This window comes from Myzus persicae, unplaced genomic scaffold, assembly GCF_001856785.1.
Source record: "Myzus persicae strain clone G006 unplaced genomic scaffold, MPER_G0061.0, whole genome shotgun sequence".
NCBI lineage: Eukaryota > Metazoa > Arthropoda > Insecta > Hemiptera > Aphididae > Myzus > Myzus persicae.
This window is the reverse complement of record NW_019100615.1, coordinates 450,466-475,861: the sequence shown is the minus strand read 5'-3', so window position 1 is coordinate 475,861 and position 25,396 is coordinate 450,466. Positions and strand designations below refer to the sequence as shown.

Genomic DNA, 25,396 nt, shown 5'->3' with positions numbered 1-25,396 from the left:
TCATTAATAAAAACAATTATTGTATTATTTATATTGTTACATAATTCGATAATTACGTGATTTCATTGGATATATATGTAGTTCAATAAAGCGATTTTGTCCAAACGGGCTTCCGTTTATGTGATTATAACTTATAAGTAATATACTTTTTGCTTTTCTTTTTTTGCAATACTTTTAAAGTACAGTCGTATAATATCACTACATAATATGTTATAAATACAATTAATTCAACAAATGGTTAAACAATAAATACACAAGTGAGCATATTAAATTAGTATTTAGCACATTCCAATACAACAGTTTATAGTTATCGCCTGGAGTTGGACAACAACCTGGGACCGAACCATTGAATACCAAATGCCCCTATAGGGGCTGTAACTAGTATGGACATTACAGCGATGGTTAACAATCGACTAGCACTTTCTACGTCCTTTTCTGTCCCCATCATTCTCGCCATGTCCAACGCTACGGGAGCAAGTGCGGCCTGCGTAAAAAAAATATTTTATATTATAATGTATTATACTAAGCATAATATTATTATAATTAGTTAATAACAAAAATCATTCGTGATTAACTAATACAAAGCGTGTAATAATGGTAATATGGTATAGAAGATCTTTATTGGAAAAGGATTGTAAAGGATTACATATTATTTGATGTATAATGTAGGACAGTAAATAATGTTACTTACCTGGACAGTTGCTTTGGGAAGCCAAGCGATATTAATAAATATCACTTCTTTAATGTTGAATCCTGCTCCCCAAACTGCACACGACGTCACAATTAAACGAACCTTTAACATTATACGTAAATAGAGTATTTTGTAATGTTATAATATAAGATATATACATAGATAGATGCAAGGTTGGGCATTAACGAGTAAAAAAGTTCATTGCATTTAATTTAAATGTTTCGACTTAGCTGAGTCTTGACAGTTATACATTTGGGTTCCAGTCAATTTAACTACTAACTTAACTTCAATTTTCGTTTTAAGAACTTTAATAATTTATTTATTTTCAAATTTTATTTTATTTTATTACATTTTGATTTGGTTTTAATTTCAAAAATGGTAGGAACGTGGGTACCACTTTGTTGTACATTAAGTGTCTAGATTTATAACTGTAATGGATGTGTTAACTTTGATGCATAACCATTGTATACGAAAAACGATTCTGAGCGAAGACTCAGGTCTGTCTTCCTGTATTAACTAAGTATATTGTATTATTGCTATTAAAGTAGTTTATTTTACTTTTGTTTAAATATCTAATTTCGTCCAAATTCGAACTTAAATTATCTACAAAAAAAAAAAACTGTGTCTATATTATATTTTTAAGACTTTTTGATTAAAATATGAGAAACCATGTTTTATTATTTCTTAGCTATGAGAATTGTACATTTCAATATTTTTAACTACATAATAATTTGAAAATGATGGGGATTTTGATGAATTTTTTAAAACTTGAACTTCATACACTTATAAAAAATTGATTTGACTTTCAGGTGAACTTATGAGAATTTAAAGTATCTACAGTTATTAGTTTTAGAGTTGCACCAAACTATCAAACAAAACTAAATCTATTTCGTTAAAAATTGGTTTAGCGCAAGGACCCTCATTTTTCATTATTTGATTTTTATTTTTTCCAGACACTTCTGAAAACTATTAAGAAATCTCACTTTTTACCACCAAAAGTTCCAATTTGGTTAAATTTCGTACCAGAAAAAAATGCTGAATTAGAAAATCAAAGCATTTATATTCCCCCCAAAAGTGATGTTGTATATATAACATTAAATTAAAATAATAATATTTTTTATAAAAATTTAATCTAAACCTACGTAGGTACAGTATATTATTATAATTATCACACTAAAATGTACAGAAAATGACAATATATCCAACATCCGAATGGAAGCGAAAGTGGATTTAATTAAAAATTCTTTATCTAAAATATTGATGTTTTTTTTTGAATACAACCCACCCACTTATTATAGAATATCATAAATCAAGAATTATGTAAAACTGACTGGCTGATAATGTTATACCACGCATCCACTCTATAATATTACTTACTATCAATCCGGCAACGAGTACCAATAGCCCAGCAACGATAATGTCACCACCCCTGAGAAGTTCGAATTTGACTTCAGTGCCAATGGACGCAAACAGAATCGGCTGGACCCCGAACCAAATGTTCTCGAACACCGCTTCAACCGGGTTTGCTTTTTTGTCGTCTTTTTCGTCGGGTGTCGAAACTACGGCCAGACTGTTTTGCTTTTTTTCTCTCCACTTCCAACCAGTGCCCGCCACGAACGACGATATGATACAAGCCAAAGGACCGGCCCCGGGATACCCATACCACTGACTTCCGGTCACGGCCAGAATACCACCGGCACCCAACAGAAACGCTCTCATGGCTGTCACCGACCGGTCCGTCTTTTCGTGACACGTTGAAAACATTAGACATTCGTTGCACCTTATCGACCTCACGTCATCATCATTTTATTGACCTACTTGTTTTTCATCATTTTCCCCGTCATCGTGTTTGCCTTTTTGGGTATTATAAGACACATTTGCCCACGGTGCGGACGGCACGAACATCAAGAGGAATCCCCACACAAGTCCCAACGCCGTCCCAATGCAAACATCTTCGGGTCCTTGAACGATCTTACTGGTCAAGTTGCCTGTTTACAAATACCAAAGATTATCCCCCCCCAAAAAAAGTGTCCTATTATAACTGCACTAGAACAGTATATTATATTACTGTACAGAGAGCGCCATAAAAAATTGATAGATTTTAAAAAGTAAAAAAAATTCAAAAATTGATCGAATTAAATTGTTATATGTTAACAAGATTCTGTACAAAAATGTGGCTTTTGTATAGAACTCAATATCATACATATGGTGTCCATCTCTACGGATACACGGGGTAAGGTACTATAAGGTATCTCCTAATGTTTTGGAACACTATTGCAATTTGCAATGATCTCATGTGGAATGTCACATTAACTGATTGCTGGTTTAAAAAAAATTCTCTGCTGTGAACGTTCGTTGTACCTGGTGCTAAGACATGGTAACAATTTAAACGTCTTAAACTTAATAGTTCACCAAAAAACTCGTCACCGGCCCATCCCTCGACGAGTAACACTTGATACCATTTATTATATGGCGCACCCTGTACTTATAAATTATACTTTATACATTACCGCTGCAAATGTTAAAGATATGCTTTAAAATGGGTATAGATGCAACGCATTTATTCAATGCGCACAGTTAACAGTATTCCAAAAAATATGTGCTTTTTAAAAATATGCATACAACGTATTTTCTAGGTCAGGGATGGCAAATCCATGGCACGCGTGCCCGAGGTGGCACGCGAAAAGATTTTGTGGGCACGTGAAAAGATTTTGTGGGCACGCAAAAATGTTTACTATTATATATTATATAATATATAATATTATAGGTAGTAGGTAAAAAGCATAATATGGCTTTTATCGGTCATTAACGATTAACCGATGAATGCAGTGCCGTATATACTTTATTAAAAGTTACTGGGTAATTATAAACCAAATATCAACGAATTGGCGTCAAGTGTTCAACAACAAAATACACATCAAAATAAATAATTAACAAAGCAATATTATTACAATTATTATGTACCTAAACTAACCTTTTTATACTAATACATTAATTATACAATCAAATTATAGTATAACAAAATATAATATTTTTAATATTTTTTTCAAGGCACGCTTTTAAAAAAAAAAGGGTAATTTTGGGCGGGCATGCAGTGTTCAAAAGGTTTGCCATCTCTATTCTAGGTCGATGCGTGGAGTATAAGTAATTGTCCTCTTCAATGCAAAGCAGGTAATATCATTACACTATATAATACAATATATTTTTTACAACTTTGACGTACCAGTTGAAAAAACGATGCCCAACAAGACACCAAAAGCGCTGATTGACACAATATCATCTAAACTTGACGCAGCTATCACCAGCGTATTGATGCCGTTTTTTTCACCGTAACCCATTTGTTTCAGTTTTAACAGGTTCGGCACTAAAACAGCCGGACTGACGGCTGATAAGACAAACCTTACACAAATCAAACGAAAATACAATTTTTATAAAATGTCTTCGATTGTATTGCTAAAACTTCAATATCATATGATCAATATATTTATAATATACTGTTAACTACAAGGACAGAATCTGAAACGGTATAGCTGCTGGGCGCTGGAATGTTTTGCGTGGGTACCTACCACGATTATAAAGAAATAAGAATTAATAATCGTTGTACCTACTACGGTAAAGTTAATATTATGATATCATTAATTTTACGACACTTGTACATAATAATATTGTGTTTATACTTTGTAGTATACTTTTAGATTAATATTCACCATTAAGTCAAGAAAATGTTATAAATAAGACGGTAAACAAACTGTTTTAGTTAACATTTTGAAATATTGACTTCTAAAATCGAAATAGGTACCTACAGATATTATATTATTAACCGCCAGTGGATATTGCACGTCTTATATTTTATTATGCACCAAATAATTCATTTAAGGTTATTCATTGGTTTTTTAGAACATAATGTACTTAATAAGAACTTTTTTCATTTTAAATTACGTTGGAAATTATTTGCCCAGAAAATTAAATTCAATGATGCCAATGACTCATAACCAATTTACAAATGATAAATAGCATATGTTACAATCAATTGTCCAAATTATTCAAAATCGTATAAATTCTACTGCAGTTGGTGGTTTATTCGATTAATGTAGTATTTTGATGCAAATTTAATTTTCAATGTATAAAGCTATACTAAAATAGTAATATCATAACGACTATTTAAATTAGTGCACCAGCATACAATGTAATTAAAACACGATCTAACTCATCGTATGAGTCTTTGGTAAAATAACGAAAATATTGTTTTAATCTATTCGACCAGATGTCAAGCTGATCATAATAATTTAACGTAGTGTTGTATTTAAATATTATGTACGGCATATACACCTCAACGTGTAGATACATTGTAGTTAGCAGGTACGGCCAACTAACTTGCTTAAGAGGTCGTACCTCTTATGGTGTCTATTTCTTATACACGTACGACATGGACAAACAGTCCAACAAATCAGTTCCAATAGTAGTTCCAATAGTGTGCTGTTAGTTTTGATATTATTATAGTTAAAAGGCCTATTATATAAATTAAATTTAAGACTATTATCTAGGGTATTACGTAGGCTTTTCATTGATATTATTATTTTTAAGAAAGTATTATGATCATTTAAAATTTACAATTTCAAAAATACCACAACCTACTTATTAATAATACTATATCACTATCAATAAAAGCCTACCGGGACCTTGGATAATGATCTCACGTTTAAATTCTATGATAGGTCAATTTACTCTAATATCAAAACTAACAGCACACTATTGAAACTTGAGAAAGAAAATGTGCGATGTCGTGCGTGTGTAAGACAAGACGGATACAATACATGCGGGTACGGCGCGGCGTCCTCTTAAACAGCTTTAGGAAAATACTTCAGTGAATAATATATGATTATAAATTATGTGTTTATCAGTTATCAGTGGTCGCTGGTCATCAACCTTCTTCAGACTTTCACAGATATGGTAGTATTTTTATATTGTGTATGTACTCAACATACATCGATATTGAAACAAGGACAATTATGGTTAAAAATATCATCAGTGTTAAAAAGTTAATGTTAAGAGTATTTTTAAGGTTTTACATTCAAGAATTATCTGTACCTATTTTATATAATACCAATCAATAGGATAATATTGTTGTAATGCAGAGCGTTTTATTAAGAATAAACCAACTTTAGTAATTTACATTATTTTTCAAATCAGAAAATCACAGATATTTTTCTGGTGTTATTCTTGTTTCGAACGCTCAAACAAATGTCTCTTCCAGAAACAACTGATAATTTCAAGTCGACTCTATCAGTTATCACTTTGTTTTCATTCCACCATAGTAACTCATCAACAGCAGTAGGTAGCTACTGTAGCTGGTTTCTTGTTGTTTGATCGTTAATAATTTGTCGCAAGATAGTTCATCGATGCAACGACAATCAATCAAACTAATATAGGTACGTCGAATTTTATAACAGTTTAGTAACTATTTTAAAACTAATAGGTGAAAAATGCATAGTAAAGAAAAAAATTAAAATTAAACATGTATGAACAATAATTACACTGACATAAATTAAAGAAATAATACAAAAATAACCCTACCAAGTCAATACCAACTTATAATACTACAGTAGTATACTAAATACCTATATTTTAAACTTTTAACCTAAGCTTGCAATATCGAAAATTGTTGGCAATGCCAATTGATACTATCTTCTATGTTTGTATTATTAATATAATTAGTAGTTGATGCACATTATGTCTTCACATTACAAATATCTATTGTTTTTGTATTACAACTGCTTATATGTGGTCAATTATTAATCTACACGAACAATGGAAGCTAGTGACTAACTCAGATAAGATCTGTGATTAAAGAGAGATTGTCGTTTGGTAAAATGATTATAACTGATTGTCGTGAGCTAAATTATTTTCTATAAATTGACGTACATCCGAAGTTAACTGTAACCAGTCACACCAAATATGGTAGAGCGAGTGTGACAGGAATTCGAGTACCGTCCCGATATCGTTTGGGGATGGTGGGAGCATAGAAATATTTTTTTTTTTGGGGGGGGGGGCTAATCCCCCAAAATTTATTAAAATCACACCTAGATTAAAACAATATGAAATAGAATATATTTTGTTGGAATATATCGTGCAACATATTGTGCTTTATTCGTTTTTATATCATATATTAGTATATTATTAACATAAATGTATAAATATTCAAGATCAGTTCATTATTATTTGTGGAACGCACCGTATAAACAGTGTCCTCATACCGCATACCTACCTACATTATAGAACTAGAAAAGTTTGAGGTCAAAGGATCTGTTCGGCTATAATTTGCTAATTGTTTTTATCAAAAGCCTAAGCCGTTTAATTATTACAATTACAATTGATTATAAATACTATAAATTGTTCAACGCGGTACAAAATCCATGTGTTGAATTTAGTATTTACTAGCGATCCAGAACTGACAGGTCGGCGTATATAATAACCTGGCCGCCTAGTCAGTTCCTGATAACGACACCAGGTAATAAATTTAGAGCACGGATTTTGATTAGTGAGCAATCTATAGTTTTTATAATCAATTCTATTACTTACTCACCCGAGAATCAGACCCCATTCCCAAGAGAAATTGGGCAAAATGTAATGAGCGGCCACGGCCGCGGCCGCTGCTTCGGCCACACACGGCAACAGCGCCAGTCTGGTCACGGCACCGCTGAGTCGAAGCAACTGTCCCGCATCCATTTCCAAGCCACCTTTGATCAAGATCACCGACAGCGCAGCCTCTCTGTAAACAATATATCATTGATGCATGACGATCAACCAAATACGTTAAAACAATATTATGGTTTATGATGTCCAAGAACCAATGTGTCTCTGTAACACGAATTTTTTTGTTCAAAATTTACGATTTTCAATTTAAAATTTTGAAGAAAACTTTTGTTTCAGATTGAGGAACTTATAGCCTCTTCAATTCAAAACTTCAACTAAAAAAACATACTTTGGCTTACTAATAAATTCTAAGATAAGACCACTTTAAAATTTGACACAATATAGTACCTATACTTTCGAAGACCGTTTCATAACATTTGATTTGTATATAGGTATGCAGCTGTTAAAATATTTAAACAGCTGAAATGTTTACTCTAGTATAGTACTATAGTATATATAGTCATGTTCAATTTTTACTTTTTAGGTATTAATTCATTTAAAAACCATTATCGAAATTTGTTTCAGTCCTTTTTTAAAATTCGTTTAAAATTAAAATACTCTCGTCCCGTTCAAAATATGTAACCAGATAAGTGTCTTGTGAAAGTTTGCCTCTCCTCGGATTTAGTATAAATTAGTGACAATGTAGTGAGGAGTAGATTCAAAAGTTCAGCAAGTGTCGAACCGTGTCAAGTCTCTACTCTCTTTAGACATTAAAGGTATACCTATTTTAAATGTTAATAATTATATGCGTTGAACTCAAAATAGTACTGTTGGTTCTGAATCGAGTAAATATATGTTGTTGAGTACCTAGTGCAATTTATTTTTGAAAGGTTTACGTGTAAAACTTTTCCACTCTTAGCCTCTTCCCTCACCCATTCGTAATCAAATTCATCGTATTCTTGTATTAAACATTGTTGAGGAATATAAAAGACTGAATTTATCCAAACGCTTGATATCCAATTTATGTATACTTGAAAAGAGTGTAATGGCTCAATATATAAGTCACATTCGTAATAACGGTATGACGTAATGACGGTCGAATAATTTTGAAATTGTGGGAGATGCGCCTAATTTTTTAAAATGTACTATTTCATCAAAATAATTACAATTCATAGTTTATATCATTATTAATATTGATCTTTCGATCAAATATATCTTAAACATCTCTCCTCCCAATTGGCCACCTCTGTTCATAATACACTTGAAATTTAATAAAATATTCAATTACTATTGTTATGCTAAACTTCGCCTACCGTGACTGTTACTACTGTTGCTAGTATATTATAATTATTAAGTTAAGTATTATTCTGTTTTCTAGTAACAATATTAACTTTATACTTTATTATGCATATCAAAGTATTTATTTTACGTGTTAAATGAAAATTGTGCACAATTGTTCCTATAAATAGTAAAAATTAAAAAGCTTTAAAAATAAGATTACTGTACTGATGTCAAGTGATGTAAAAGATATTTTTGGAAAGGTGGTGTATTATATTTCAAGGAGATTGGTATTCATTGTAAAAATCACACCACTCCACCTAAAAACTACAAATATTTTTGCACTTATTGTTTTTAGTTTTTGCACACGGCTTATAATAGTGGTAATATTAATATATTCACCTCACCAAGAAAAAAAATGGAACTTAGCTCTGAGCACTGTGCAGCATTGGCTGATTTTTAAATAATACCGTTTTCTAATTAGTAATGTATTGTCATAAATCCATATTGAATATAATATGTTAGTAAAGACAAACAACAGAAAATGTTTCATTGACATTTTTTATCGTCCTATTGAATTCATAATATTTGTTGCAACTGCATATTTTTTTATTAGTTAGGCACATTTATTTAAATAGTAAATAATGTAAAAACTTCGAAATTGAGTTTTCTGAGTTAGGACAACAATATTGCGGATTCCAATGATATGCTATAACATTATTGGCTACTTAACTCGTGTGCGTTTAGTAGAAAAGTTTGATTTACAAATATAAAATCCAACATTATTGTATCGTTATTACCGCATGATTGCTACCAGGTTGATGCACCAGTTGGCGGTGACGGTGTACATTCCTAAGTTTTGGAGAGCGATGCCGGCCACCATCATGCCTAGCAGTGGCGGGAGGCCGCCCACCACGTCGACCGCATGGCCGGCGGCCAGCCCGGCCACGTACAGCATGAATATGGACGCCACGCTACCACCGGGCACTGCCATCAGCCCTGGCGACACGTTCACGAGAAGCAGACACCAGGCCACGGCCGCGGACAATAAGACAGCGACAGCGTCCGCCGCAGTTGCCGGCCACCGCTTATCGGACCAGGACAACAGCGACGACCACCACGTAGGCCGGTCATTGTTGTCGGTGATGCGCACGCTGTATTGTTTCCGTGGCTGCAGACGAAATTGTCGTTGTGCGTCCGGACCGGTTCCGTTGTTCTCGTCTCCCATTTCATATGGTCGCGGTTCTCCTAAAGCGGGTGAGACAAAAGATAATACAGTCGAGTCAAGCGGAAAACTCCAACCTCAAAAGCTCGAACACCTCAATAACTCAAAAACCTCAATAGTTCTAACTTATTTCTTGCCCCTTGAAGTGTTTTTTAATATTTTGTTTGAGGTATAAACTCGAAATTTACGAAACTCGAATCTATTCCTATTCTCCTTGAGATTCGAGTTATCGAGACTCGACTTTGATGTATGAGTTAGGAGGACGTCACACCCACATCATGTGTTGTCCCGTCTTACAAAAACGTATAGAACATGACAAATTTTAAGTTTAATATAATCCATTTTGTTGTTATGTTGTTTTGTTTTTAAAATTAGAGTGAATTAACGATTTATTACAAAATTTAAAGGTAAGGTTTTTTACATTTAAAATGTACAAACAATCTACAATGTTAAAATACTCATAACTCGTTTCGTAATTAAAATATCATTAATAACCTCTGAAGTGCCGTGGATAATGATCTTACCTTTACACTTTATAATATTATGTCAATTCACTGTAATTTTAAATACAACAGAGGAGTAAAATGAATTATTTTGAACTTTAAAATTTACCGTGTTATACATTTGTTAGACGGCGACAACACGTCATACTGGTGTGGCGTCCTTATAATATTATTTGAGGTAATTTTATGATTATGCTATGTTATTATTATTACAGTCGAAACGATGTTATTACGGTGTCGGATCGCTTGTCGTGATTCGAAAGAAATATAAAAAAACTAGAAAAGGACCGGCGACAGTATTAAGAACTCATAACAATATTTCGGTTTTACGCAAGAGCGCGTCCGGCCGGTAGACGTCACTACGCTTATATGAAGAGCTCGCGACGTTTACGAAAATATGACGAGGAATAAATAATAACATTATAATATATGCGACACTCTCGCGCGAGAGCGGAAAGAACGGGAAAAACGATACGATTTGAGGCATTAGCGAAACTATTATCTAACGCTATGACACCAAACACGTGGTGGGAGCGAGCATCGAGATTGACTGTGGCAAGTGCCAACAAACAAATATTACGACATTGGTACGACGAGTGAGTATCGCGATGTTAAAACAATACAACAACTATCAAGGCTGGGCGAGTTTTTTTTTTTATTGAACATAGTTTTTTATTTACAATCTGTAATTACACAGTTATACAATGAGTAAATTGAAGGGGGATTATTGGTATGAATGAGAAGTCACCCATTGACGACACCCCGAGACTGGCCAAGCTAACAGATTTTCTTAACTCGTCTTGCCGAGTAAATATAATATACTTAAAAGTGTAGGTTTTGTTTGATTATGTGTTTGGGTGAGATTGCCAATATGTTTCCATGGATATTATGTGTATAAAGTTTTTTTTTCAAATAGGTACGTATTATATTATCTTGATTCCAATTGAAATCAAAAAAAGACGAGTAGTACGTTAAGCACTCGAGACTTTGATAGCCTAAGATTTAGCATTTAAAATATAGGTACATAATATATTATAAGGCTATAATTATTTTTTAATATCTTCTTTTTATTAAATAATAATTTGTACAAAACAAAATACATTTTAAGCCTATATGGTTAATACATATTAGGAAAAAAAATTAACATAATATGACTATGGAATCGTTGAACAGATTAGGAATTGCATATCATTGAACAACAATTTTTTACTGGTTAAGCTAGAAATTACTTTAAAAAAAAGTAACTTGGTATATAACTTATCTTTAATTTTTCAACTAACTAATACCTAGTCCTGGATATTGTAATATTGTATCTATTTACTTATAAAACAGTTTAAGTGATAGTTGAGTTCGGAGTTCGGGGTAATATATGAAACTGAATAATATAATTTAGGTCTAAAATAATACAAATTATAGGAATTACTTTATTATTTTACTTTATTGTTACCAATAACAACGCTTTAAAAAACATAAAAATATTCGATTTATTGAGCCGATAAAACCGTGTGTGAACCCTTCTTTAAAATGCGAAATTAAAAAATAAGGTTTCAAGATGCACATTTTCAGGTATAGGACTCCATATTATGTACCAATGTGTCATATTTCAGAACCATGAGCGCGATATACTTATAGACTGTGACTGTGACTACACACACACACACACACACACACACACACACACACACACACACACACACACACACACACACACACACACACACACNCACACACACACACACATTTTATTGAATCATATTGTACACAGTATAAAATGTGAAATAAAATTTGAATTGTGCATTCTTATGCAAAACTCTTGAAATAAGCAACTATGTGTAAAATAAAAGTATAAATTATCTCAGTTATCTATATTTGATAAAGATTTAGAATTGTTCCAATAGATTTTGTAACACTCAATAAAAACTGGCAATGGCACTCGAGAATCCGATCTTAAGTGTTATTATACACGAACCAACCAACTCCTGTAATCGGAAAATTGAGTGATGAAATAAGAGACTTACTTTTCTCAGTTATTTTTACGGACTCACGCTACTGAACAGTGTTAAAAGCTTGGACACTATTATACACTGGAACAGTGGCGTAGCTAGATGAGAAAAGGGGCAATAAATAAATTATGTCCTTTTACTAATATTGGATGGGCCACCGCCGGTAGCTTTACATAACTAAACTTGCCTCGGATATCACTCGTTTTTCTATGAAACGCAAATATGTGTGTGAGCGAGTGTAAAATGTGTATGGTGTGTGTGACCGACCGAAGGCTGTGAAAAATAATTAAAAATAATGCGGCGTGTTAGCAAACAAATATTTTCAAAAAAATATAAAATTTACACTTAATATTGTTTTTTTTTCAAATGTAAATACTTACTTTGGAACAATACATTTTAATTATTAATAAATTTACAAAATACAAAGAAGATCCAGTTTATTACTAAACAAATTATTAATATCAGATTCATATTATTATTAATCATTGTGGGGTTTGTCATAATTTAAAAATACATATTTAATTTAAAGTCATTTATGAGCTTTAATATTAGTAAACTTATTTATCACATCACTCAAATGCAATTTTCAAGTCACCTCGTTTTCAATTGCAATAAAAGACAAATGTTTAAGTCGATCTTGTCCAGTACTATTTCTTAAGAATTTTTTTTATAATTTTAAGTTTGCTGAAGGATTTTTCTGTTCCTGCAGAAGTTACTGGGATGGAGTGAAAAAGAGAAATTGCGTATACATTTGTATTATATCACATTCAAGAACTCCAAATTTCACATGGTAAACATTGAAAAACTGTATTGGGTCCTATTACTTTTGAATATTTACTTTAAAGTTGATCTTATTTTTGTAAAAAAGTCTTATAGTACATTTTATATTATAATACAGTAGGTATTTAATTAATTCTTTAAAGCATATTAAATTGAGATAAAATTATTAAAGAGTACCATGTGCACAGTATCATTGCAGTATTACACTCATGACTTATGCTACTCAGTTACTGATACGAAAAAATTCGTATAAGATAATATTTGACTCGACAATACAGTAATTCTATCGTAAATATATTGTTTTACAATGCACTTATTCGGTAATTATAGCCATTTCTGTCGTCTTTAATCGCGAAACGCCGCGATAGCCTTGGTGCGATAATGATTACTATGTAACAGGGAACACCCTTCATTGCATAAATGCAGTGTGAAATATGTTATTCTATTTTATATTGATTGTGACTGAATTTAACACGTATGATTTGGAATATTTATTGATAGATACATTAATATTTTCAATTATTTGTTTTAGAACTGACCAAGAGCCGCCGAGGCCCCTAGAGCATTACAGTTGTAAGTCCTCCGTGTACTCTTGAACTGCAAGGTAATAATTAGGTCAATAATTATGTGATTTATAAATTATAAATGCATATTTAATTTTAGTTGTTGTAGAAACTTCAAAAAAGAAAAGATTTTATCAGTGAAATAAAAACACCTGACTGTGCTACAGCCAAAAGAGTTAGAAAGATTAACTCCGAAACAGCTTGACCGTTTTGGCTGATTTTTTTGTTGTGTTTGTAATTGTCAGAACGAGATTAGTATGAAAGAAAATGTTGGGAAAATCTACTGGAAAAGTAGGAAACCTTCAATTGTCTACCAAGTCCTCCAATCCAAAAGTCAGTACTTAGTTCTAAGTATGTAACATTTTTAGGAAATATTTAAAGAGGAGGGCTTTAGCTAACACCTAAAAAATTTGGCTTTTACGGTTATGAATTCCAGTGTGTATTATCTTAGGTTAAAAGTCTGTGCTGTTTAGGTGCTTACATTTTGTTGTTATTTTTTTACCTGAAGAGTCCATTAGTAGGTACAGTAAGTTAGTAAATAATGAATGGAAGGTTAAAAACGAAAGTGTATATGTATGTTTGCAGTATATTCCAGCATAAGTGCATAACTACTCTGGAACGCCTGGAGCGATTTCAACCGAACTTGTCAATCGAAATATTTATGCTCTATATTAAAATGCTGACTAAATTTTAATCGAATGTGCTCACCCATTCAATTCGTATATCCAAGTTTTTGTCTCACAGTTGTATGTAGTTTTGTAAAAATATTTAATCGCGTGGGTCATTTGTTGGTTAAAAACACAGTTTTGACAAACTATTAAATTGACGATTTTCGAGGACTGAAATTTTGTTTAAAATGTATTAAGTAGGTCAATGTAGTATATTCATTTCGTTAAAATGCTGAAATTAAATTACCCATTGCAACATACTAAAATACGGGGAATTATTTCGAGTTATTTGATTTAATGTTCACCAATTCATTTTTGAGACTTCAATTTTTTTATTCTTATTTGATTGATTTCATATTCTCTAAGACTTAAACGAATTTCTAATTTCTTTATTGGTTTAATGTATGTGTAATTGTTATTTCTACTCCCATATTGAAAAATATTATTGTAAGCTGTAAAAAAAATCCGTATTCAATGGTACTGACACCGTTTTAGATTTTGATGAGTGGAGCGTTGCATGAATGAGTTTACAATGAAGTATGCCATTAAACCTAACTTTGGAAATATTAAAAATGAGAGTGGTTATCGGTAGAAAATTGAATATAATTGGTACTTTAGGGGGTAAAAAGTAAAAAATGACTATTACTTTTCAAAATAATTGAAAAAGTTTTTTTTCTAATACCTAATGTCGATGAAAAATTGTTCGATGGGGCAAAACGCTTAAAAATTAAATACAAAGTTCTTCATAAGTCTTATTTTACTTATAAAAATTTTAAATATACATAAACACAATTTTTTATAAACATTTGAAATTCAAATTTTGATAAAAAATCGTCCAAATTGTGAACAATTTTATATAGTTAAAAATCTATAACTGTTTAGTTTTTATAGCTAAAGAGGGAACGTTCAACATAAGGGGTTTTCATATGTAGTTTAGACTGTATCGGAAAAATCAAATAGTATATAAACACAGTTTTTATTTTATAGATAAATTTAAGTTCAAATTTTTGTGATATTAGGTATTCAAGCAAATAATAATAATTTTAGTTATTTTGTTGTAATTCAAATATATATTACTAGTGGTCTACTTGGAACTTTTAAATTATATTATTATAGCTTATACACACAATGATATTTTTAAATGCGACGTTTTTGGCAACAATTAATCCAACCTACCTTATTAGTTATTACTAGGTACCTAATGGACAAATAAATTACTTTAATAGCGGCTGTATTGTTGTAATAATACATGCGAATAATAAATTACGTGTTGACAATGTGATTTGACTGCTCTACCGATGTTTACCGTTAATAGCAATATAAAATATATAATACATTAAAACATATTTATAATATAGGCTGTCAGACGGTATTCTCAGAATTACTTTTTGTATGGAATGACTTATTTGCATTGAATTCAAATTTAACACATACCTAAATTACCGTATTACTCCTCAATGAACAGATACACATGACACTAGGTCCTAATGCACAGCAGAGCGGTTACCTACTCTCTCCTTTTTTTTTTTTAAAAAAAGTCATTATACTATTGTACATATTATTATGTACCTAAAATCTATATAATTTTTTTTTGGTCGTAGTATCATAATCTTAAAAGTATTTTGGTTAACATACATTTTTTTATAACTAAAAAGTAACACGTAACAATCAATATGTATTCGGTTGCAACATATATTTACTGTTTTATATTTATCAACTATCTTATCTTAAAAAGTAAAAACGTGATTAATATAAATCAAGAATTCAATCTATGTTGCAATGTTTTAAATCAGTTTATATTACCCGTGTATTAGTACACCATACACATATTTATAATTATTTATAGGCAAACAGTAACTTCTACTAGTAATATAGTTTGTGGGCGTGAGAGATGCGAGTGTTAAAGTGATTTCATGAGAAGTAATAGCAATATTATTATAATTGCTATAATCAAAAGCAGTGACGCCAAGTATTCAACACGACTGTCTGTGAAATAATAAAACAATGTGATTTCCCCTTGACCATAATAATGTTTATAAACATAATAATATATACTTAAACTCATGATCCGGTCTTGAAGCCAGTGGTCGTCGCAATGAACAGACGTGGCGCCAATATGGCACATGGATACGAATATATATACGATAAACAATAATAATATATGAAAACCTATTTAAGCATCGTGTTCGATTTTTTAAATTATTTACTGTAACGTCCTCTTAAGATTATTCTAATAACACTCTACCAGTTTTTATTCTCTAGCTTGTCGTTGCGTACTTATATATTTTTTAATATCAGTTGTTAATAATAATAACTTATTATTGGAGTATGTAAAATAAATAATAATTATTATTAAAACATCTTTATACTTTTGTGTTAAAAAAACTATGATTTCACGTAATCAGCCACAAGAGCCCGTTAAAATGTTGGTGAATGTTACTTTTTCAGATCCAATCGAAATTCCATGTCACGTTTTCATTGGATGAGGTATATTTGGAACCCATCAATTAAACAACAATTTTGATCGAAGAAAAATTGTCCAAAAAACTAAAAATCATGTATATTTTTTTTATCGAGGAGAACCCACGGCTACATATTGGCCTTTGAACGTGGGGTGGTATGGTAGAGGATTATTTTTGCATATTTTTTAGTAGGTTTTTGAGTTGGTAGGGTTGTAACACTTGATATTTTGTATATATGCCATGTTTCATCGCTAAAAACCCAGGTGGTTGTACACAAAAAAATAATTATATTATTAGTTAAAATACCTTTAAAAAAAAATTAAGATAAAATTGCTAAATAAATAACAAGTATAAGTAAAAAATTTTATTATTGTTTAAATTGCATTAAAAAAATGAAGTTAACTAAAATGTATCAATATTAAAAATTAAATTTGCAATTGAAAATTATAGATTATCCACGTAGATCAATCGAGAATGTTCATTTTAATCAGAGCGATTTTTTTGAATCCTCTTAACTCTAACTTGGTGTTTTTTCAGAGGTTCAGGCCAGATATTATAATATACCACTCTATTTTGAGCCGATTTATGCTTTCTTCTTTTTTTATTTTTCGTTAAAATAGTTTATTGATGGATATTTTTCATTTAAGATCGACGTAAAACAGTTATGCAAATCTTCGAGCGGAGAAGCTTCTCCTTTGACGAAACCGTTAAATTGTTCTTTTATACATTTGTGAAATTGGCATAACCGCAGCTACAGCACTTGGTAACTTATATTAGAAATAAAAATTTTAAAGTTATAGAAAAATAATTTGTTATATTTATATTATATAGATATAATATAATATATTTTGTAATACTTGCGAGGACATTTCTCTAGTAACAGCATGAGTACAAAGTGTGTAGGCTGAGGAGAAATTTCCTTCAAATGTGATATAGATTTATTAACGTCAATTTTTTCTGCATTTGGTACATAATTATTATGTTAGGTGAACTTCATGACATTTTTGTTGACAACATGAATTTGACCTTTGCATTTGAGATTTTTACTGTCGGAGTATTTCCAAATTTTCAATACGTTTTTTCACTATAATTTTTTCATGTTTGCGTACAAAACCTTTATATACTAACATAATTTTATTTTTTTTCACTTTTTACATGTACCAAACTCATGATGGCAAAAACGTGTCCTAAGTGTTTGAAGTATCCAATATAATACTGAAATAATCTATAATTTACCATATTTTCCATACAGATATACAGTGCTTCGACGTAAGATATACAATTACTTTTGGACATCTATCGTATCTCATCTTTTTAAGTACAAATCGTAGTTTGAATTATCAAAATAGGTATATATGTAATATTTACTTATTTGGGTTATCGCGTTATCCGGCATATAACATTGCTTTCAGTTGAATACGTTAAACGAATTTGTTGTTTGTGAACCATTATTCTTCGACCAATTTATTGTCGTTTATAGGCAATTGTTTTTTAGATCAAAAGTTTTTCAGCAATTGTCATGTATCCTCTAAATTGATGGTAAAGTAGAAATGTCAAATAATAAGGTTAAACTGTTCTGAACAGAAAATGTATGTAATTTGTTTAAATTCAGTGAAACCATATAAAGTCTTGTGGTTACATGTATAGCTGAATTTATTCTAAGCCATATGCGAACAAAAAAAAAATCAACCACTTGGCTGAACTCTGAACCTTGTTGCCACATGCTAAACTTGTGTGCATAGGAATACTTGAAAGTTTAAATAGTTGTGACTATACGTGTATGACAAATAAGTGTACTCAACCTTAATATCAAAAACTAGCTTAGAACAGTTACAACTTTTAAATTCGACAGTGCACTATGAATACAGTCTCCATCACTTTAATTAAGTGATAATTAGATGATAAAAAATTTCATGTAGATTAACTCACGTCTACTAGTACACCTACTTAATTACATCTAATACGAATACGGTTGATATTTAAAATTGCATTCACATGATAATATAAAATTATTGTACTAATAGATAATATTATTTCGACGAAATATTATTAAATTACGTCTTTTAATAATTCATATTATTAATTAATTTGTTTTGTTATTGTTGCATTATTGATATTATTTTTGAACGATAACCACGGAGAATAGGCAAATTTTTTATTATGACAATATAAAAACGATTTGGTTACTAACAAATATAACACCATTTTTAAAACTTTTATTTTATATTGTATTATTATATTATATCTGTTTGAGATACTTTAAAATAAAAATACAATTACAACAAGTTAAAATAAATACAATTTAAAATGAAACGAATCATAAATTTATATAATTAGTTTGAATTAGTGTATCTACTCAATAAATTATACTCTGTCTCAAATAAGAGTAGCCTTAGGCGGTGGCTTATACACGGTGGCGGCCATATGGGTGTGGTTAACACGTGCTGAGTGCCATGTTGTCGCGAGTGTCACTTTATTATAATAATTTTAACCAGTAATAATAACATTATATCCTACAAACATTTTAAATGATGTATTAGGAAGGTATTTATTATTGAAACATCGATGTACCATTAAAACAATATTAACAGTTGGCAAATTAATGTTATATTTTTAATTTTTGTATAAGAGTGTTTCCAAATCGATGGACGACGGATCGTGCTGCCAAATAATATCGTAAAAAAAAATCCGAATGAAAATCTCATTGATAAACCACATAGTATAAAATTATGTTTAATAAATTCTATAGTAATGTATAAAAAATATTTTTTTTTAAACAAAAATTTCAAGTGTTAATTCGTTGTGAAGAGAGATGTTGGTAAAGGGGTGTTTATTAAAAAGAGTTGATTATGACTCATTTTCTCTAAGGTAAGTAACTAGTAAGTACCTAAAAGGTCGGAACCACTGTTCAATGTATTCCACAACGAAACAATTTGTTTGACTAGCCACAATAGCGCTTTATAGTCTAACCGACTATTGTTTATATTACTGTAAAGAAAAGGTATAAGCAAAATAATAATTAAGATTTTTTATTTGTCTGGAAATCGAAAGTTAATACTTTGTAGTGATGTTAACAACGAGTTAAGTTTTTTTAAATGAAATTTTATTAACATCAATAATAAAATATATTATGAATGATCATTATAAAAAGAACCTCAACTAAGAACTCAATAACCTTTAAATAAATACATATATTATATTATATCAATAATGTTGAGTGATATATGTATATGTATAATATATGTAATTTTATGTCATTCAGATTAATGTACACCGAATCAAACCTTAACAAAACCGTAGCGTGCAAAATGTATATAGATACGTGAATATTATGTTAAATTATACGTGAAATTGAAAAATATCTTAAACGATTTTAAAGCTTACAGTTTAAACTCATTGATCGACAAAAGCTACGAACTTGCGAAGAATTGTATTTTGTAATTTATGCGCTCGATTAAAGTAAAAAAATTATAAACGATGATGCTGGATAAACTCCTTGTATAGTGCATTGTGTACAGCGTGTACCTACAAGTATTGATAATTTTTGATTTTTATTACATTTTTTAATAATCACTTCCGAAATACTTGTGTAAGTGCAAATACATAGCTGATGTTATAGCCTATAGGCGAGAGTGCAGGACAATTTTTCTCAAAAGGAAGGAATGCTTTTCTCTTAAAAAAAAAAGAAAGAACTTATGATTTCCTCCACGCATTCTATTGGACTAGATTACTAGAATCAATAAGTCTATTTTCCAATCAAATTAAATTAAATAGTATAATAATATGATGCTTATAATTTATAAGTAGGTAATAACATTAATAATATTTAATATTTTGTCTATTTGTATAGGTAGCTTATGTTTTAGCCGACACCGATAACTCGTTGTGTGATGTGTGTGTATTGAGTATGGCCTAACAGTCAATAATCTCTTAACTATGATCAAACATAATTATTAAGATACTCATTAACGGGCATGCGAATATACATACGTTTTTGATATTTGTATCAACTTAATTATATACAAGATAAAACCACTAACATTTAAAAAAAAATCAAACTTTCAAAATAGCTTTTATGAATAGTTGTTTTAAATAAATAAATCCCAATATCGACATAAAAATATATTTCAAACTTCAAACACCATCTAGCTGTAGTAGATGTACTTATTAGTAGTCAGTTGAGTTTCAAACTAAAGATTTTCAGTGATTACTTTGATATTTCAACCATCTTGCAACACTGATAACACAATAAAGGCATTCACTGTAATATTTGTAACTAGGTTTTGTAGTTATTTCTACATTTTCACCTATTCACCGCTACTCACCAACCTTCTTAAAAAATAAACTCTGAGTTGACCATAATATCAAAAATGAGGCATGAGCCAAGACTAAATGACTTAACCTTTAATTTCTTAAAAATATATTTTGACTTTTGACTTATGAATTTAATTTTATAAATTTGTAACGCAAATTATAAAATATAATTTATAAGAATATGGATATAAGAATAAGATCTTGAAGCAAATTTAAATATTTAATGTTCATTTGATTCATAAATACATTTTAATTATCGGTTTTCATAATATTTACCTATAAGAGAACAGTAACTGTTAACCTACTATGCTAAAAACAAATTAAATTATATTAAATTATGAACTAATAGACGTATACGTATAGTAATACAATTATGTTTTAAAATGTTAGTAGCTGTAAAACCAGGCTTTTAAAGAAGGCGTTGACATATCTGTACATCTAAATAGTGACCATAGTTACTATCACTGAAGTTATAAATGTAATAATAAACTATTAAAGAAAATAAATAAAATACTAGCCTATTCATAAATCTAATTAAGATTAAATTGAATAAAATCCAATGTTGTTATGAAATATTTCAAACTTCAAACACTACCTGTAGACAAACTGTCATAGTTCGCTGTTTCTGAATGGTATTTATTGATAATACGAATTTTCTCCTCTTTGCTTGACATAATTTATTACTTTATTAGTGCAATACGCGAAAACATACGACGTTTAAAATTATAAAATCAAGGAACTGTTGTTATAATTTGCTTCACACACATCATAATACCTGGGCGATACAAACACGGTGTTTGTAAATTAATATTATTTATAACAAAAATAGATTATGGTACCAGCAATTGTACCTGTTTACACGAGTATTATATTATTATTGCGGCTTACATAATAAACTACTATCGGAAAAAAAACGACAGCTGATAAGTGTTGAAAATCAAAGCTGTTTTCTATACGAAAAAAATTGTGTTTTTTTAGACACCTTTCTTGAAATGATGTCTGTTGTACATAATTGATAAAATAACATTCAACTATTGTAACGAATTTGGTCAAAGGCCACAAGAAGTACGATTAGGATAGGAAACTTTAAGAATGCTGAGAGAAGAGGATATACTCGGAGATAAGAGAAAAAAAATACTAATATAACAATAACAATACGTTTTACCAATAATTACATTTTATGTTCTTGCAGTTTCTTGTTAAGCGGCTAATCGTATGTATGTACAATATATCATAATTACACTGATAGAGTGGATAAAACGTATTTGTTATTCCTTTATTGCAGACACGGTTGATTAGCCATTTTATCTTTAATTTATCATACCCAGTACTATATGCTAAACCTATTTATATTATAATATGGTACCTACCTAATATTATATAGATAGTACACACAATGTAGTGAAGTAGTATTTTCAACAATTTTTATATTTACAAGTACCAATAAGAAAAACAAGTTTCCAGTGAAATTAAGTAAACATTTCTGAAGTAGCCTACCATAATATTGTACAGGTGTATAAAAGTAAAAATATCCAGTAGATAAATTATATTAATTATAATCATGACCATTATATTATTATAATATTTATTATATGCATACATTTTTTTTTTTTATTAAAGAAAAGAAAAAGCATCGATAGCATGACCATTGGCTTGTTTTTTACACGATAATATGTTCTTAAATAATTTAAATTAAATTGTACAATTGTATGTCTTCCATAAATAAAATGTATGCATTTATATGTAGCTAATATTTATTTTGTTGTAAACTAAAAAATTAGTAGTTTATGCTGTACTAAGAATAATAATACAAAAAATATCATTATAGTTTAATCACTAGTTAAAATATTGACTTAAAATGGTTCTAAATCCAACTTTTTTCGAAATTGTTTTTTTTACACATTAATATTTTCAAGGCGCACTTTTTAAGCTAAAAGTTAGTTAAGTGGGTAAATTAATAAAGAAAATACAGGAAATGAAAAGGTAATATATCATTGAAAATTTTTATTTAGGAAATCAAACTACGTAAATTTCATCAGCCAACACCTAAATATAATTTTTCAGAATTATTTTTTGCCAAACATTAGTGTGCTCTTAGTGTTAATATGTGTGTCTATTTTCAGAATTTGTGCGATACTGGTTTGACCGTAAATTCAAAAATATATAAGAGGGGCTGGAGTGTTAGAAAGAACTTTTTGAAACTAAATTCCCAATTCAGGAGGAAAAGGTTTTTTCTAAAAATAAAAAATTTTTTTTAGAATGAACACTTTCTATCATTTAATGATGCATCCAATGATACAATATATCTGTATCAAAAATATTATATATACGAATTTTGGAATATTTTGGTATCAGATATCATCGTGAATTAATTTGTTTAATATATTTGTATTTTAATCGTCGTCGATAGTATCATATTATTTACGTGTTACTTTATTCATTCAAATAGAGTTAATATAAAAATGTGTGTTTATATCTTTTTGTATTATAATTTATATTATTTTAAATAATATTCATATTGTGTTTAATATTATTACTGAGTTATTAAATATTTTTATATATTTTTCATAGATGTAACGTTGTTTATATTACACACGATAATGCGATATATATATTATATTATAACTTATAAAATAACATAGTATGTACAGTTTATTTCATATGAATATCACACAGTGGCTTAATTATTTACTGCCTTTAGCTGTAAACAAATATGTAGTATTTACTTCTAAGAGCATATTCATAATAATATTATATATATATTTTTTTAATTTAAAAAAAGAGCCTTCGGCAACATAGGCCATTGGGTTAACAATGTTTAAATTACATGTTAAATGTTAAATATGGTTATACCATAAGAAAACTTAATTTTAAATTTTTGATTGAAGGTTTGCTGCTGTGATGAATTGCATGATGTCGGCTATGGCGTTGGGATGATTGCGGAGTATTTCGGCGAGTGGTTGAGGCTTGATCGGATGTTGTGATATGTATGGCATTCAGTGAAGAGATATTGAGTCTTATATGACTCGAGAAGTAAGTTATATAGTCTTGTCAGCCTGTTTTTAATGCTAATGTTTTTTTATTTTAGGGCGGATCGTGTCTAATATTTCAATCATTTCCATCGGAATATTATATTATTATGGATATAAAATAACAAATCTCGATTTTGGAGAATATGAAGGATAGAGCCTAGTTTTTAATCGAGGTTAGGTTAGGTTAGGTTAGTAATTAGTACTATGTTGTTGTGTATTGTGTTATTGTGTTTAGTTCTCTGATAATATCATGGTCATAGATTAACGGAATTCGGACGTAGAAAAAGATTTAAGGTGTTAAAGTATTTGATTAATACCTATATTAGTATTTAATTTAAAAATATTAAATAGGTGCATAAATTTTGAGAAAATATTTAAAATATATGTATCTATGTATTTGAGTACCTACTCAAAAAGTTTTTGAATATTTTAATTTAAAAATTTTACAAGTCTGTATACATGTTGGATCGTAATTCGTATATAAAATAATGTATTGGACACAGGCAAAACTATGTACTTATTAATATTTATTATAATTATCAGTGTTCCCTGAGGAACAGACGATGGTCGGTGGCTGACGGTGCGGGTGAGGACGACGTCTAAAGCAATCATCGTTTACAAATTGGTTAAATCATTCATCCCCGCTATAGTGGCTTCGTTCATGAAGAAAATTACTTGATAACTCTCTTTCTCCCTCCTTTATTTTCTCCGCCATCTGACGATCTCCGATTTTTTGTCAACTGCACTATTATCTATTCGCTGTTTTTTTGTTATCCTATACAATACACATCCTACCTTTTCTAAACTGAGTGACTATATTATACGAGGTAAGACGACGACAAGCCGTTCGAGTAAAGAAAATCAATCATCTGAAACCACACAAGTTGCTAAAACTCTGGTAGACGCATGAAAAAAGAAATTAAAATTAAATAGAAAATACTTACGCTCCCGCGGAACCTAAAAGCCTGAGTAAAACGGATGTCTCACAACCATGCCGGAAATTATCATTCAATGATGGTTTTTTTTAGAAAAACCAACATATTTTGGACGTTTTTACTAAATAAAAAATATAAAAATAATTTAAAAAACTGGTAAGTGCATGTCGCTCTGCTGCGCATTGGGTGTCTGGAAGGTCGCTATAATGGATGGCATTAAATTTGTATTCAATGATATCCTATCATCGTATACGAAAAACGATTCTGAGCGGAGAAGGTATGTCAGTCTAGGGTATTTTATATTGTTAT

The 25,396-nt window shown here is 30.0% G+C and overlaps 1 protein-coding gene and 1 long non-coding RNA gene across 4 annotated transcripts; one reads left to right on the top strand and one right to left on the bottom strand.

The window, feature by feature from the left end:
* Nucleotides 1-21,794, bottom strand: LOC111036805 (sodium/hydrogen exchanger 9B2-like). 3 transcript variants are annotated; one of them, XM_022319009.1, is made up of 8 exons: nucleotides 21,716-21,794; nucleotides 9,403-9,850; nucleotides 7,275-7,460; nucleotides 3,915-4,090; nucleotides 2,510-2,679; nucleotides 2,069-2,431; nucleotides 692-793; nucleotides 1-484 (listed from the first exon to the last, which is right to left on the bottom strand). In XM_022319009.1, the coding sequence occupies exons 1-8, from the start codon at nucleotides 21,792-21,794 to the stop codon at nucleotides 308-310; spliced, it is 1,701 nt and encodes a 566-aa protein (XP_022174701.1). In that variant the 3' UTR covers nucleotides 1-307. The 3 variants fall into 3 exon arrangements, with proteins under 3 accessions (XP_022174701.1, XP_022174709.1, XP_022174718.1); XM_022319017.1 differs by lacking the exon at nucleotides 21,716-21,794 and adding an exon at nucleotides 10,544-10,714; XM_022319026.1 differs by lacking the exon at nucleotides 21,716-21,794 and adding an exon at nucleotides 10,440-10,524.
* LOC111036819 lies at nucleotides 10,819-25,396 on the top strand. The gene is made up of 4 exons (XR_002604808.1): nucleotides 10,819-10,926; nucleotides 13,646-13,717; nucleotides 13,777-14,009; nucleotides 24,009-25,396. It is a non-coding gene; the product is annotated as an uncharacterized LOC111036819 (long non-coding RNA).